Raw genomic sequence first — 15865 nt, 5'->3', positions numbered from 1 at the left:
GGGCTTCCCAACATGTCATTACTGTACACGAGATTACAATCTAATCTATTGATAAGTTAGCTTCAATCGTATACGCACCCCTAGCATTTACTCTATTATACTATCACGGCCTCTAACGGCTTTCGTAATATATCATCGAAATATAATTTCACACCTCGACACCTATACTTACTAAGGTCGTCGTACTACTAATAGATAGACAGGGCGATAGATGCTTTACCTATATCGGCCTTAGGAACTATATCGATCTCGGTAATAAGATATATAATAGAGTTACCCTTATAGGAACTATAGATATTCTTAGTTAATAGCATCGGCGAGAGGCCTCTATACCTACGCTTACTAAAGGAACCTTTAGAGGAAATACTGTTTTCTAGTAGCGCATCTAGCATATTAACATCCGAGTTACTATAGTTAGTACTAGAAGGTGTAGTAGACTTCTTAGCGGCCTTCTAGAACGCCTAGCGAGCCTGTAACGCCTTCTAACGCGCTGCTTCTACCTTAGCGCGCTTATCTTAAACTTCTTAAGGGATACGGCTGCCGTCTTAAGGCGAAGGACCTTACGTTCGAGAATATCTACGATAGGAGCCTCTTAACCCTTAATAATGAAACCTGCACTATTAATACGATAGCCCTTCTCTTTTAGTAGATCTTTAGTAGACTAGGCGTTGAGATCTACCTTAGCAATAGCGTCCTTATACCGCTTCTAGTAGGCTATCGTAAAGTCGTTAAGTACGAAGGTTAAGTTAACTAATTGCTTGCTATACTTCTTACTAGTAGTAGAGACTCGATAGATTATAGTATAGGAAAGGTGCTCTACTCCCTCGCGACGGACCGGATGCTTATTAACGAACGACGTAACCTGCTTAGCACGCTCTTATCTATCGTAGGCGAAGTTAATAAGGCTCTTTAGGAGACTACTCGGACCTCCCTACTACTCGAAGGCTTAATTAAGGTTCGTAAAGCGTATACGAATCGTAGTACCTGCCGTCTTGAGGCTATAGATAATAGGAAAGACTTAATAAAGCTCTATATCCTAAAGAACGTCTCGCTTAAAGATACGCTTACTAATGTCCTAGCGTAAGTTGTTTATACTATACGATACTAAGATAGTAGCCTTCTTAATGTTTCGGTCGATAACGCGTAGTAAGATACGAGCGGTCTTAATTTTCTTTTAGGGGTCGTCGATAGCGGTAACGATCTAGAAATAGTGCTCGAGACTAGTTATAGCGACTAAGGCGCTATCGGAGGGGGCTTCGATTGGGACTAGTATAGCTAGGTTAAGGGCTAGTAGGTTGCTGCTACTACTAGCGCCTAGCGGATTTAGGGCGCCGGAAGACATCTTAGTCGACTAGAGCGGAAAGGAGTTAGTAACGAGTTTGCAAAAACGTTCGTAGCTTGTTAATAATAATTAAAGGGTTTAGATAGAAGAAGAGGGAGGGGGTAGGCGGTAGTAAGTTAGTTAGCGTTTAAGTAGAAGAAAGAGCTTAGAAAGCTCGCCTTAAATAGGGTACGAAGGTAGCGTAGTCCGTATATTCTAGTAAAGCAAACGGATAACGACTATATATAGACCCTAAAAAGTAAAGCTATATACGAGACTCTTTTGTTAATAGAGCAGGCTAAAGTTTAATAATCGATCTAGCTAATTGCTAGTAGCGACTACGCGCTTTTATTGACCTCTAGCTTTCGTAGATTCCCGCGTACTCGAAATGTAACTAGTTAGTTCGAGTACCTAGTAGTAATCTATAGTAGTAAGGCTAGCGGGACTAATAACATCCCCGGGGTAGTATTAGCTTTTCTCTAGAGATGCTCGGTAACTAAGAGCAAATCGCCTAGGCCTAGCGTAGCTTGCGTTAGCCTATAGTACTATCGTTATAGATATAGCATCACCTTTTATAGTAGCAGGCATGTAAACGTAGCCCGTACGTTCTTCTTTCTTCTAGATACTAAGCTTAGCGGCCTAAGGTCCCTATTCTTAGAGGCTATAGGCCTAGGTTACTACGTCTATCTAAGAGCTAGGAAGGGAGAGGGATCCTCCCTTTCTTAGTATCCTACGTAACTAATACTAATTAGGGTAGGAACAATCTTCTCTAGCGGAGTATCTTGTTATCGTTACTACCTAAGGGCGGTTGCTAGAGACTAGGAAACTAGAGGGAAGTAGTCCTAGAAGGGCGGGAGGTTAGGTTCGGCTAGCTTCCGAATACTACCCCCGGAGTATTATTCGGAAGTTATTCCTCGTACAGTTCTTTCTAAGGAAAAACAAAAAGAGTAAAGCTATAGTAACATTAATCGAAGGCAAAAGAGCAAAACAACCGATAAAGTAAAAGTAAAAGTAAAAGAGGGTAATAACCGAGAGTATTAATATTAGTAGGAATAGGTAGTAAGGACTAAAGCTATAGGGCGGCACTATATTAATAGCGCGGAGAATAGTTAATAGAGGTAAGGAAAGCAACGTAGTAGAGGTAGGAAAGGATATACGATTATTTAGTCTCGGGGTCGTCTAGCTGTAATTCTAGGCGGTCTTTATCGCTAGACTAGTTAGGTTCCTCGGAGTTAGAGTTAGATAGCTAGAAGTCTAGTTTACTATCGGAATTAACATCGGAAATACTCTGTATATAGTTAACCCGTATATAACCCTCCCTTTGTTCTTAAGTTATTCCTAATAGCTTACTAAGACGAATCTAGGGATAGGTATAGTTCTTAGGCAGAATAGGATCTATAATAGCGGTAGGATCCTCCTCCCGATAGGCATCTAAGGTCGGTAAAGGGTCTATAGAGGCACTAACCTCCTCCTCCTCGGTTAGCGGAGGGCGGGCAGGTTCTCGTAACTTAACGATCTTCTTTAGATTAGCCCGAGGGTAAGTGTGCTTTAAGGTAGCACTATCTAGCTCCTAAAGAAGGTATACGGAACCCGAGTAAAGGACCTCCTTCACTCTATAAGGACCCTTCTACTTAAAGGCTAACTTATAGGAGTAACTATACTCTAGTTCGGACCGGTATAGAAGGACTATATTGCTAACCTTTAGAGGTTCCTAATCAACAGCATTATAGTTATTAAAATACTGCTTAGCCTCTTCCCGAAGGCGACGTTGTCGAGTAAGACCCTCTTAAGAAGTCGTAGTTATATCCTTAAGAGCCTTAGCCCGTAGGGTAAGAAGATCCGCCCTAGTACGAATAGACCCCTAATCGTAAACGCCGTGCGTACGATAGGACAATTTAATAGGAAGAACGGCGTCCCTCCTAATTATAAGCTCCGCGGGTATAAGTCTAGTCGTATCGACTATAGTAGTTCGGTTTGCCTAGAGAAGAGCTAGGACGCGGGTAGAGATAGGAACTAATCTGTCTCCCCTATTAGTTATCTTAGATAGGGCATTAATTAATAACCGATAGCCGCGCTTAACAATAGTATTCGACTAGGGATAGTATAGGGAGATGCGAACGTTCTTCGCCCTATATAAAATAAGTAGCGCTTAAACTTCTTTAGCTATATTGTTCGTAGCGTTGTCTAAGATGATCTCGTAGGGCGTTCCCTAGCGGCAAAACAGATCTTTAAACAGGAAGGTAGCTATATTACGAGCATTAATAGCGCCGCAGCCCTTATAGAAATGATAGGCTTTAGGCTATCGAGAAAGACCTTCCCGAATAATATAGAGGCTGTTGTTCCGGCTTAGATAAACCCTATTACCGTACTATCGCTTATCTACTAATTAGGCAGCGGGGATACGCAGCTCGCCTAGCCGACGGTAGCCATTCCTAAAATTGCACTTAGGATAGCTCTTATAGTAGCGGGAGACATTAGCCTATACGCCGTCCTACTAGTAGCGTCGACGAAGGACATTAAAGGTGCCCTCCGCCGCTCGGTAGCCGAGCTTATCGTAAACGGAACGAAGGATTTCTTATTAGGCTACTAGATCGTTAATAATACGCTAGAGCGGGGTATTAATTATAGCCTATCGCTAAAGGATACGATCCTTAATAAGGAACCTCCGAGAATAGCGAATAATACGACGGTATTAACTCTTTAATAGACTAGGAGCTCTCTTCGTATAGCTAAGGAAGTAGGCGATATTATAGGAGTCGTCGGAGTAGACCCTGTTAAGGATATTATCCCTATCTAGTTCGTCTGCCTTAGCATCGTCCTAGTCCTCGCTATTAGCAGTAGAGTCTTCGTTAGGCTAGTTACTAGGTTAGCCGTCGGCAGTAGGCCTAGTAATTACCGGCATAGCGTTAATATAGAAGGCAGTAAAGAAGGTGCGGTTAATAACCGCGTCGATATCCTCTTCTTCTATTATCTCGGTAATATCTTCTTCTATAGTAGGCCTTCTAGAAAGGCTATCCGGTCTAGTATACTTCTTGCTAGGAATATAGAAGACGTTAAAATCAAATAAGTAGATCTAGGCAACCTACCGAGCTATCGTAGAGTTAGGCAGGTCGGAGGCTATACGGTTAAGTTAATAGACTAGCGTCTAAGTATCGACCTCTAGGCGAAAGAATACTCTAAAGAGCTAAGGTCGGAATTTCTTAAGAGCCTTATAGATACTAAGGCATTCTCGCTTGCTAGTATCGTATCGGGCCTCGATAGGTTTCTATAGACCGGACTCGTACCGGATAGGGTAACGTAAGGAGGGCTCCTTACGGTTATACTATATTAGTATCTCGCCGTAGCCTTCCCTACTCGAGTCGATAGTAACAATTAGCAGACCTACGCCTTCCGAATAGTTAATAGAGGTAAGCGTAGGCGCGCTAACAAGTGCCTCCGTAACCTTGTCCTTAGCGGCTTAGTAAACAGAGGTCTATTTAAACTCTATATCCTTCTTAAGCAAGGCGTATAGAGGCTTATATACTAACGTAAAGTTTTCGACCTAGATGCGGAAGTAGGAGACTACTCTAAGCTAGATCCGGACATCTTTCTAATAGGTAGGGTCTAGCTAGGACACAATCTTTAGGACCCGTGCATTATTAGGATAGCGGCCGTTCTTATTAGTAACAAACCCGACAATGTTTATACGCTTATATAGGAGCTAAAGCTTTTCCCTATATACTATTAAGTTAGCCCGCTCTAAGTCGCAGAGGATACTATCGAGGTTCTAGATGTATTTAAGAAAGAACCTACGGATACTAGGCTCTACTTCTTCGTTGTTATACCTAGTTTTAGGGCCTTTAATGCTAATATCGTCGAGGAAAGGCATCGTAGTATAAGAAATATATACCGCGAGGACTTGATTTATAATACGAACGAACTAGGCTACAGAGTTAGTTGCCCCTTAGGGAAGGGTAGTTTGTCTATATAGCCTAAGAGGTGTCTCGAAACTAGTAAGGTCCCGGCTATTAGGGTAGAGAGGTATCTAGTCGTAGCCCGAGAACATATTAACTAGCGAGGCTACTATATAATTAGCAAAGGCTTCCGAGAACCTATTAGTTTCCGGGGGAAGGTTAGTATCTCTAATCGTAACCGTATTGAACTTTTAGGTAGCGTTAATTAGCCGGTACTTCCTTAGTTCCCTAGGAGCTATCTTCTTCTAAACTAGGAAGTATAGATTGCGATACGAGGTATAGGAAGGCTCTAAGGTGCTAGCCTTTATACGCTGCTATATTATGTCCTTAGCTATACCTCTTAGGCTTAGGTTTAGCTTAAACCCTAGGTAAGCCTAAGGCTTATACTCGATCGTTCGGATCCTCTATAGAGGGGCAACCTCCGGGTTAATCCTGCCTAGATACGTAAAGTTATATGCTAATACAGCTTCGCGGTTGTATAGAAGCTCGTATAGCAAATCTAGCTTAAGATCCGAAAGCTCGATACTAGGTTTAATATTCGCTAGTCTCTCCGGCGTTAGCCTTAATCCCCTAGGAATAGTAGAGAACTTTTTAGTAATATACCTCTAGTCGTATAGACTATCCCTAGGTATTAATATCGCTTCGCGGTTAAGGCACTTTTGTCGCTAGTTAGGATTTCCGCTAGGATTAGACCTATTAGTTATATATACGCTGCCTTTTACGGGCTTGATCTTATTAGCTACCCTCTTATATAGGGTATATATACTAACCGCTCGTAATACTCGAGCCCTCTCTCTTTTACGCTAGGCCCGGAGATTAGCGTAATAGGACAACGCGTAAACTTTATTAGAAGTCTCCTTAAGTCGGTAGGTATGCAGCTAGTAGTCCTAATTTATAATTCCGGCGAAAACGTTAGATTCCTAATAATACCCCTAGGGTAGTATTCGATCGGCGCTCTAATTACTTAGTTCGGATTCGGGCTCGGGTAGATCCGCTTCCGGCGGCGATAATTGCGATAGTATTATTATCGAGATTCGTGTACTAGGTTATCGTTGCCGTATTATTATGCTCGCTATCGCCTCGAGCATTCGTCTCCTTAGTATAGAGCTTAGAAACTTGCCTTAACGTATAGAGCGGCGCACCTCTAGATATAACCTATTTAAGCTATACTAACTTATAGCGTAGATTGCCGGTCTTATAACCGCGCTATAGCGTTTCCTAAAGAGCGTTTAGAAGTAGCAAGGATATCCTCGTAGGACTTGTAGCTAGTGTTTCCGATATAACTAGTAAATACGACTTAGTTGCCCTTCTAGTTAGCGATAGTTCCCTCCTAGGAACTATCGTCGCAGTTACGCTAGATACCCTAGGTTATACGAGACTATAGTCGACCTAGAATAATTAGCGTATTTAGGTCGGCGGCAATCTAGAAGGTAAAGGAAAAGCATATTCCGAAAGCGTCTACTATAATATTATAGTAGGCACCTACTAGCGCAACCTCCCTATTTACTCCCTATATACTAAGGGAAATATCTCTATTTATTAGTAGTCGGAGCTATTTAGCCTAGCGCTTACTTATAATAAGTAACTCTAAACTATTATTAAGCATTGCTAGCAACTACTAATGTTAGGACTAAAGAGGTTATACGTAATTAGCATGTAACCGGGCTCGAGTAAAGCTAGGGTCTTAATGCCTTAGGTAGGGCTTAGCGCTTAGCAATAGGCCAACTTGCCTGCCTTCCTCCCTCTCCTCCTAGCTCCTTATCGAATACTACCTATACCTACTACTACCCTATCTACCTGCTAATATACCCTTCTTATAACTAACTATAGCTTCCGATAGTAACTTAAATATAGATAGTAGGAACGACGGCGAAGGAACGGATAACTATAGAAAGGTCTATATTATTAGGGATAGAGTAAAGCTCCTTAGGTCGAGGAGGTCCTACTCGACCGATTTATTAGCTAGTAAATCGGATAGCCTTAATAGAAACTAAAACCGAAGTAGGGTCGGTATTATTACTATCCCCTCGGCCTATCTCCTTAATCCCCTCTTCGTTAGCATTATCGATAGTCTCCTAGCTCTCGTAGGTTACTAATTCGCCTTCTACTAACTCCTAGGCCCCTAAAAATTTAGGAAGGAACTATAGGGAAGAGACGTCGATATAGTCTTCTCGCCCCTATTTTCTTTAGAGGGTAGCGAGGTCTTTTATAAAGGTAGCATCGTTAGGGATCTGGCTCTAGAACAGGTTAGTAGGTAGGCCGTATACTAGAAGCTCTCCTATAGATAATAGATACGTTAGACTTAAGGTCTAGGAACTATAAAGCCTAAAAGAGAGCATTTGCCTTTATATCGTAGGAGTTAGTAGGCCCGGTACTATACTTCTTTATATACCTATTAAAGCGAAAGCTCTTAAGGTCGGCTAACTTTTGTTTATAGGCCGGCGGGTTAGCTAGGCTTAGGGTACTACTAAGGTCGGTAGTATTATCCTCTATATCGATATCTAGAGTCTCTAGAATCTCCGGAGTAGCTATACTAGCTCGGGTTGTACGGTCTTTAGCTGTCTAGAGTGTCTTAGTCTTAGCGACTGATTCTCGCTATTTCTTAGCCTTATTAGCTGCCTGCTTCTTAAGTATCCTAGTAGGGGCTACTGTACTAGGGCGGGTAGGGTTCTATAGGCTCTTACCCTTGCCCTAGGACTAGGTTTAGGACGACTAAGTTTAGGACCTTATAGTAGCGTAGATATCTATACTATTCTTAGTAACCGTGTAAACATTAGTAACTGCGTCCGGGTCCTAAGACACAAAGTTAACTTTAACGGAATTAGTAGTACCGTTACTGCTCCGCTCCTTAACCTGTTTTGCTCTAACCTTCTAAGTTTCTCGTTTAGTAATAGCGGCGAGGGTACTGTTCCTAGTATCCTTAAACTCAATCTTACTACTATACTTCTTCTCTAGAAGACTCTTAAGTTAAGGCAGTTTCGGGGCTCTACGATCCTACTCGAAGTTAATCTTATCGCCGGTATCGGTATAGTAGAACCGACTATTTACTTATATAACGAGCTTCCTCTTAAGAAGCTCCTTCTAGATAGGATAGTCTAATTAAACATGTTTAAAACCGCCGTATATCTAGTACTTGCTATCTAAGTTAGAATAGATCTTCCGTATAGTATAGACGTTAACTAAAGGGGCCTTAGGGTAGTTAGGATCGGAAACCTAGTAGACCGGTAGTATATCCTTTAGTATACTAGCATTAATAACCTCCCTAACTCGCTATAGTACTTTCGCATTAAGGTTAAGCTAGGCTAGGGATTTAGCTAAGTCCGTAACGTCCTAAGAGTGCTTAGTAATAGTAGGAGTTACGGTACTAGGACCGCTTTGCGATTTAGGAAGAAACTTAGGCCCTCTACTTCCTAAGGTATCGTTCCTTACCTAAGCTAGGTTATTCCGGTCCTTGCCGTAAATAAACTTCTTCGTATCGGCGGAGCTATTAATATCGTCCTTAATAGCCTCTAGGACCTCTTTATACTTCCTAAAGGTCTTAGGATTAGCTTCGCTAAGCTTATAGCGACAGAAGATACGCTTCGCCGTAGACTATAGCAACCCTTTTAGGAGCAGCCTCGTTCTCTAAGAATTCTTAAGGTCCTACTAGTCGATACCGTCCGCCGACTTAACAAACTCGCGGATATACTCCTTTAGGTCGTTATCCTCGGTATACCTCTCTATATAGAGGTTATTAAGCTACGTACGACTACCTTTAATACGACGGCTATCGCGATCCCGATATTCCCTTATAAAGGCCTGCTTAAAAACCTCCTAGTTAGTATTAGACTTGTTGTCCTTTTCTAGGTAGCTAACTAGGGTTCTAAGCGTTCGGTAAAGCTTAGTAATAGTAGACCTCGTAAGGGACCGGACCTTATACTAGTCCGTCTCCTTTTCGAGCTCGTACTCGGCTAACTAATCCTCGAAGCGTTCTACGTACGCTATAGCGTTCCACTCTTCGAAAAAGGGTTTCTACTGCTTCCTAGCTTTAGTAGGCGACGCCTATTTTAACGAAGAAGCTTAGTTTACCCTTAGATCATTTTTATAACGATATTATAGAGAGCCTCGGGCGCGGAAGGCTCGACAGCCCCTAGGTCGATAGCGCTTATAATAACTAGTCGTCGTCTAATTTCTTCGTTAATAGGGTTAGGTACGTTTTTAGATTCCGAAGATTCCGCTAATTCGTAATACTCGCTTTCGCTAGAGCTTATTCGATTATTATAAAGGGGTTGAAATAAAATGCTATAGGAAAGTGTTTTAGTATATTTTGTCTCGTTTGTTTCGATGTTGCTATACGAGAAAATAGTATACTAGGCTATTTTCTTTTAATGTTATCCCCGGAGTAGTATTCGGATTTAGCCTCCTAGGGGTCGCCTAGACACCCTTAGGAGCTTTAATTTAGCAAACTTAGACAAAAGCCGCTCGGAGGAAGGAACTACAATCTCTATTTATACCTAGATCTTAGAAACTAGCCGCTTTACTAACTATCGTTACCTCTTTTAGCTAGGCGGAGAGGGGGGAGGGGGCGGGGACCTTCTTTTTCTAGTAGAAGGCTAAGTACTATCCGAACGAGGTAGCGAATCCTAAAACAATCTACCCGGTTAATAGGGAAACTATCTAGGCATCCGACCTATAATCTAGAAATTGCTATCGTATAGATAGTCTTAGCGGGCCCGCTAAGGTCGATAGGTAATTAATCTATCTCCCTTTTAGGCTAGGCGGTAGCTTATCTCGAGCAAGCGGTACTAAATAGGTCTTCGACCCGGAGCCGAGTCCTTAGAAGCTAGCTATAGTTATAAACTAGGCCCTAAGCTGTAATAGTCCTAAGGGTTTGTAGCTTTTCGGGGTTAAAGCGATGCCCTCGTTAAGAGGTTTCTCTACTTGTCGTAACAGCCCCTTAAGATACTTCGGTATCGTCCGTATCGTAGGCTCTTATCGTGCCCTCGCTTCGGTTATAGCTATTCGTGCCTAGAGACTACCTTTAATACACCCGAACCTGTTAGATATAAAGAGATAGCCCTACCTTCGGCTCTAATAAAGGACGGAAACTAATACTACTACTACTACTAGTAGTAATAGTATAGGCTACCGAGGGTAACATAACCTATAGCAATACGGGCAGCTATGTTTAGCAAGATAGGATAACGAGACTGTCGCTTAGGCTAATAACTAGAGCCCTGCAATATAGGCATTATAGAAGTGTAACATAAACAATATACTATACGAGGTTAATAATCTATCTACTCTATAGAAGGAGGCCTCTTATATAGGCTTAAAACTAGCCTATAGGTGTAGGGCCGGTTACTAGCTAATAATAAGAATACCGGTATTATATTATTTTTAATATAGTAGTTTCTTTATTTAGGTAGATACTATTAATCTTTTATACCTATATTATACTATAAATATCTATATAGTCTAGAGTACTATATAAGTAATCCTATAGCTAGTATAAATATAGAAAACATGAATTAAGTATACGGCTATAATATAATAGAATTGTAACGATTATGTAGTGTGAAATAGATAACGGCTCTATCTAGCTATTAGAAAGACTGTCTATATAAGTATACCTACCCTTACTAGATAATAGCAACTATAGCGGCTAATATTAGCGGCTACTATACTATTATATATATATTATCGACTATAGCGACTAGTAGAAGCCGCTACTATACTATTATATATATACTATAGTAATAGATATTTCTACTCTTAATATTAGACTATCCTTAATTATATTATAGTATATTATAGTATATTATACTTATTAAGTAATTCTATAGCTTAGAATAGGTAGAAAAACTACTATAATAGTAGAATAGTAATTACTATTTTACTATTACTATTACTATTACTATTTCTCGAAGGTCCCTAGTAATAGTAATAGTTATAGTAATAGTAATTACTATAGTAATTTTACTATTACTATAGTAATTACTATTTACTAGTTTACTAAGGTTTTTACATCTCTGATAATGAGGGCGTTACATACAGAATCAAAGTGTAATCACACGTCACGTGCAGAATCAAGTTCTAGTAGTAGCGTTACGTGTAGAATCAAACTCCGATAAGAGCGCCAAGTCTAAATCAATGTCTAACGCGAGCGTTACGCGTAAAATCAAAATATGATGAGGCGTTACGCGTAGAATCAAAGTATGATAAGGCGTTACGCGTAGAATCAAAGTATAAACAAGTTCTATGTATTACGTCGTATATAGAACCAATCTCTAGTAGTGGCGTCTCGCCTACATAGAATCGAACTCCAATAAGGGCGCCTCGTCTAATAGGGATTACGGCGTGGCTGAAGTTTGTAGCACGGTGAGCTAATTGACGCGGTATATGCCGGGCATAGGTATTACTCTCGGCAAGATTGATCCTCGTCCTAGTCGATCTCCCGGTCCTCATCTTCCTCGTAAGAGGACTCCTAGACATAATCATCGGACGAACCCTTATCTAAAACCTGCTCGATATTCTTATCTTAGTCGACGTGTGAATTATTATCTTCTTCCTAAACAGTCTCGTCCGCCTAGAAGAGTTTGTAGTATCGTTCGGGCTGATATGCTTCCGCCTATGCGTAGACTAGTGTTACTAGGCTATATGTAAACTCGAAGTCTGAAGTCTGTGGGTCTATTAATGCGGCTATGTCTAATTCCCTCGACTCGAATCCGGCGATATTAACATGCATTTTGCTATCTTCTCCGCCCGTAATCGTGTTCTAGATGTTTTTAAGGAGCACTCTCTGTTAAGCTGGCCCTATACGAGACTTGATTAACTTACTATATGTCATTTTCGCCTCGTCGTTATTAGAAGGCTGCGAGAGCGACGACGCCTGTTTTTTTTTTGTAAGTATTGTCCTATAACTAATAGTGTAAAGTACTTACCTTTCCCGTAATCTTTACCTATATAGTCTTCGGCTAGCCGCCGACATTGCCCCCGCGATCATCCACCTTTCGCTTTAGTAGCGGAGCGCTATATTCGGATGATTCCCTCTTCCGCTTGCCGCTAACATTGCCTCCGCGATTATCTAGCTTTCGGTTTGATAGCGGAGCGTTGTGTTTAGGTGATTGTGCCTTCCGCTTACCGTCGATATTGCCTCCGCGATTATCTAGCTTTCGGTTTGATAGCAGAGCGCTATGTTTAGGTAATCCTGCCTTCCGCTTACCGCCGATATTGCCTCTGCGATCATCTAGCTTTAGGACTAATAGCAGAGCGCTGTGTTTAGGTAATTTTCTCTTCCGCTTGCTTGCATCGCGAAAGAAATTATCGTCTAATATATGTGTATAGTCTTCCGGGATGTGTATATGTATAAGATCTTCTTCTCGGTCGGTAATCTGCTAGCGTCGCGCAGTTATAGACTTGTAAAGGGTTGGTATAGGCGGACGTAGAGTGTTTAGAGGGGTTAGGCGACTCTCTATAGTAGCTCGAGTGCCTCGCGTCCTATTGCTATCTAACAGATCTTCTAACTCTATTACGCGGCGGCGAGCGTCTATAGCACGCCTAGGGTGACGTTCTTCGCGGGCGTGTGTATCGTTGTTATCGTCGTTATCGTCGTCGGTAGTAGGAATTTCATCTTTACTACCTTAATGCCGTCTAGTCTCGTTATCCTCCTTGTCCTCCTCAATCTCTTCGTCGTCGCTTCTATTAAGTTTATCTTTACTACCTCCGCGTTCGGTCGTCTCTAATTCTTCCATAATCTGCGGTAGCCCTCTGTTCTTATTAAGAACTCGCCGATACTAATCTCTCTACTGCGTTATACTATCATTTGCTAGTGCGATGTGCCTATTACTTACTAGCAAAACTCCGAGGTTTTTAGTTAATTTAGTAATTGTTATCGGCTTAAGAGTAGAGTTCTTCACCCTAATCGCTTTCGACATCGGTAAGACAATATTCTAATACTTCCTAGCACCGCGAAACTACAAACACTCCGGATAGCGTCGGATGTCCGTATATAACTATCTTGCTAGTACCGCTTCCGACAACGTAAGACACTCTTCTTCTCCTTCTACATCCTATATAACTATACCGGTACGGCATAGGGCAGTAGAGCCCCTAAAATGTAGGACCCTCGACATCTTGTATAATACGTAGGCGGATATAGAACCAGATGTCTAATTAAGGTCTAATTAAAGTTAAGGCCCGCGTCGGTCGTATCGGCGAGGAGTAAGGCTTAGTAGATATAGAGGTAGATGCTTAATTAAGGTCTAATTAAAGTTAAGGCCCGCGTCGGTTATCTTAGCGAGGAGTAAGGCTTAGTAGATGTAGAGGCAGATGCTCAATTAAGGTCTGATTAAAGTTAAGGCCCGCGTCGGTCGTATCGGCGAGGAGTAAGGCTTAGTAGATGCAGTACTAGATGCTCAATTAAGGTCTGATTAAAGTTGAGGCCCGCGTCGGTCGTGTCGGCGAGGAGTAAGGCTTAGTAGATGTAGTGCTAGGTGTTCAATTAAGGTCTAATCATCGTCGAGGGCCGTATCGGTCGTCACGGCAGAGAGCAACAGTTTTTGGGGTCGCTTCGGATAATGTCCAATTAAGCTGTAACTAAAGTTAGCTAGATATTCAATTAGGTAGGTCATCACTTCTTCGAACCTTACATACCGTCTTTGTACGCTTGCTGCAGCTTATTGCGGTGTTCTTTTACGTGCTTTTTCTCCCTCTTATTGCGTTGCTTCTGTCTCTCTTAGTAGCTAGGCGCTAGTAGTGTCGGTGTTTTAGTGGAAGTCAGGAGGGCAGCTATAGTGAGTCTAGCCGCGAGCAGGTGTTCGGTCGGGGTATGGTCAAGATTGATGCCCCCGTCGCTTACTCGGTACGTTCGTAATTCAAGGTTGGCAGTCGCGTTCGGATGTTGCCAAGCAGGCCAGCTACTGTTGTATGTCCAAGGTTTTTAGCGTACCACTTCTTTGGGTTTCTGCGGGACTGTCTCACTATTCCGGCTAAGAAATGTCCCGATTATTAGGCGTATAATGGGACCCACTAAACTTCCGAAATGTAACAGATATTTTATATAGCTCGGTTTGCCTAATTAGGCTAGTATAGCGGCTTCTAAGGTGTTATTATCGCTATCTCTTCTACTTCTTTAGCCTCTTAATAGTAGGTAGCATTCTCGCCGCTAATCTCTTACGCTTGTTACTATTGTATTTATTATTAGAAGTCTACCTCTTGCCTACTACTTCTCGTATAGCATTATCGTTATTTAACTAAAAGAAGTCTTCTACTACTTCTACGTCTTCTTTTAATAGCGAAGCCTCTCTTACTAGCGAAGTAAGGTCTAGAACCTCCGCTATTTCCTCGATAGTATCTAAATCGAGCGGCTAAGCCGACTATATAGATAATAGCGACTCGCGCGGCTACTATAGTAGCGGCGGCGGCAGCGGCTTAGAAGGTAAAGGTAAGAGTTAGAAGGATAGCGGACTCGGCGTAAGAAGGTCGATAATATAAGGGCGCGTTAGTAATAAGAGCGTCTTATTAAGCTATAGAAAATTAAACGGTCGAGGCCTATATTTAGTTGCTACTAGCGGTAGTAGTAGTAGTAGCGGAAGCGTTAGATAGCGAGGGCGCGTTAGAGTAATAGGTACTAGTAGAGGTTGTTATCTCTACTATCGCTATCGGTTACTAGTTAATTAAACCTTAGGCGTATCTTCTCGAAGGAAGTCGTCTAGTATAAAGTTAGCTAACTAAGTAAGCGTATCTTTAACTCGCCGTAAGAAGCCTCTTACAAATCTATCCTTTAGCGTACTATCGTAGATAGTCTTATCGTTACGGATAGTATAGAAGTGCTATAAGAGGCCTTCTATACCTCGTTAAAGTAAGCGCGAAGGTTACGAAAGTAGGGGTCGCTAGTAGCTTAAGTATCTTTAAAGCCCTCGAGGAAGAGGATAGTACTGTCTCGCTACCGCTAGTACTAACTAATTTCTATACTATTAAAGCCGCTATAGAAGCTAATATAAATTTGCTATTATTATAGGTTTAGCGGCGTTATAAACAGGTAGTATCGTAGGATATAGTAGTAGGGTAGGTACTACTAAAACTATAGTAGGCAATTGTAGTAAGGAGGTTGTCCGTTACGATATAATATAAGGCCTTCGTATAGTAGTAATGCCTTCGCCTTATATTCTTCCGCAATAGCGAGTTGTCTCCTAACGAAGTCCTATATAGTAGAGGGTATTAAATGCTCGAAATACGCCAATTCTTTAACCTTCTAATATTATATACGCTTGCTAAGTCTATAGTACTAAAGGTCGGCTTTATATAGTTATCGAGCGTCGATTGTTAATAACTTAGTAATAGTGCTATATATCGAATACTAGACGAGCTTCTTTTTATTATCGTACTTAATAGCATTATAGTATCCTTCTAGTAGCGACGTAGTGCGAATTTGCATAAGGACTAGATTGTTTAATCGAGCCTATATAGCCTATTTCTATAACTTCTTAGACCCCTAGTTCTTACGTAAATACTAAGCCTCTGCTAGCTTATTAAGAAGCCGTAATTTAGCCTCTATTGTAGTAATATCTTTCTTAACTTCTGCCTTACTTCTAGCGTAGTAAATAGCGTG

The 15865-nt window shown here is 41.5% G+C and overlaps 1 protein-coding gene across 1 annotated transcript; it reads left to right on the top strand.

Annotated features, from left to right (window-relative positions):
• Positions 1-13654: 13654 nt before the first annotated feature.
• Positions 13655-14247, top strand: MYCFIDRAFT_173131 (uncharacterized protein; the record flags this gene model as incomplete). The annotated part of the gene is made up of 6 exons (XM_007926511.1): positions 13655-13659; positions 13697-13722; positions 13762-13834; positions 13882-13983; positions 14026-14104; positions 14143-14247. The coding sequence occupies 6 exons, from the start codon at positions 13655-13657 to the stop codon at positions 14245-14247; spliced, it is 390 nt and encodes a 129-aa protein (XP_007924702.1).
• Between the last annotated feature and the right edge of the window lie 1618 nt (positions 14248-15865).

This window comes from Pseudocercospora fijiensis (assembly GCF_000340215.1).
Source record: "Pseudocercospora fijiensis CIRAD86 unplaced genomic scaffold MYCFIscaffold_3, whole genome shotgun sequence".
In the NCBI taxonomy this organism is placed as follows: Eukaryota; Fungi; Ascomycota; class Dothideomycetes; order Mycosphaerellales; family Mycosphaerellaceae; genus Pseudocercospora; species Pseudocercospora fijiensis.
Note: the sequence above shows the minus strand (reverse complement) of the source record. Positions and strands in the feature narration are given on the sequence as shown.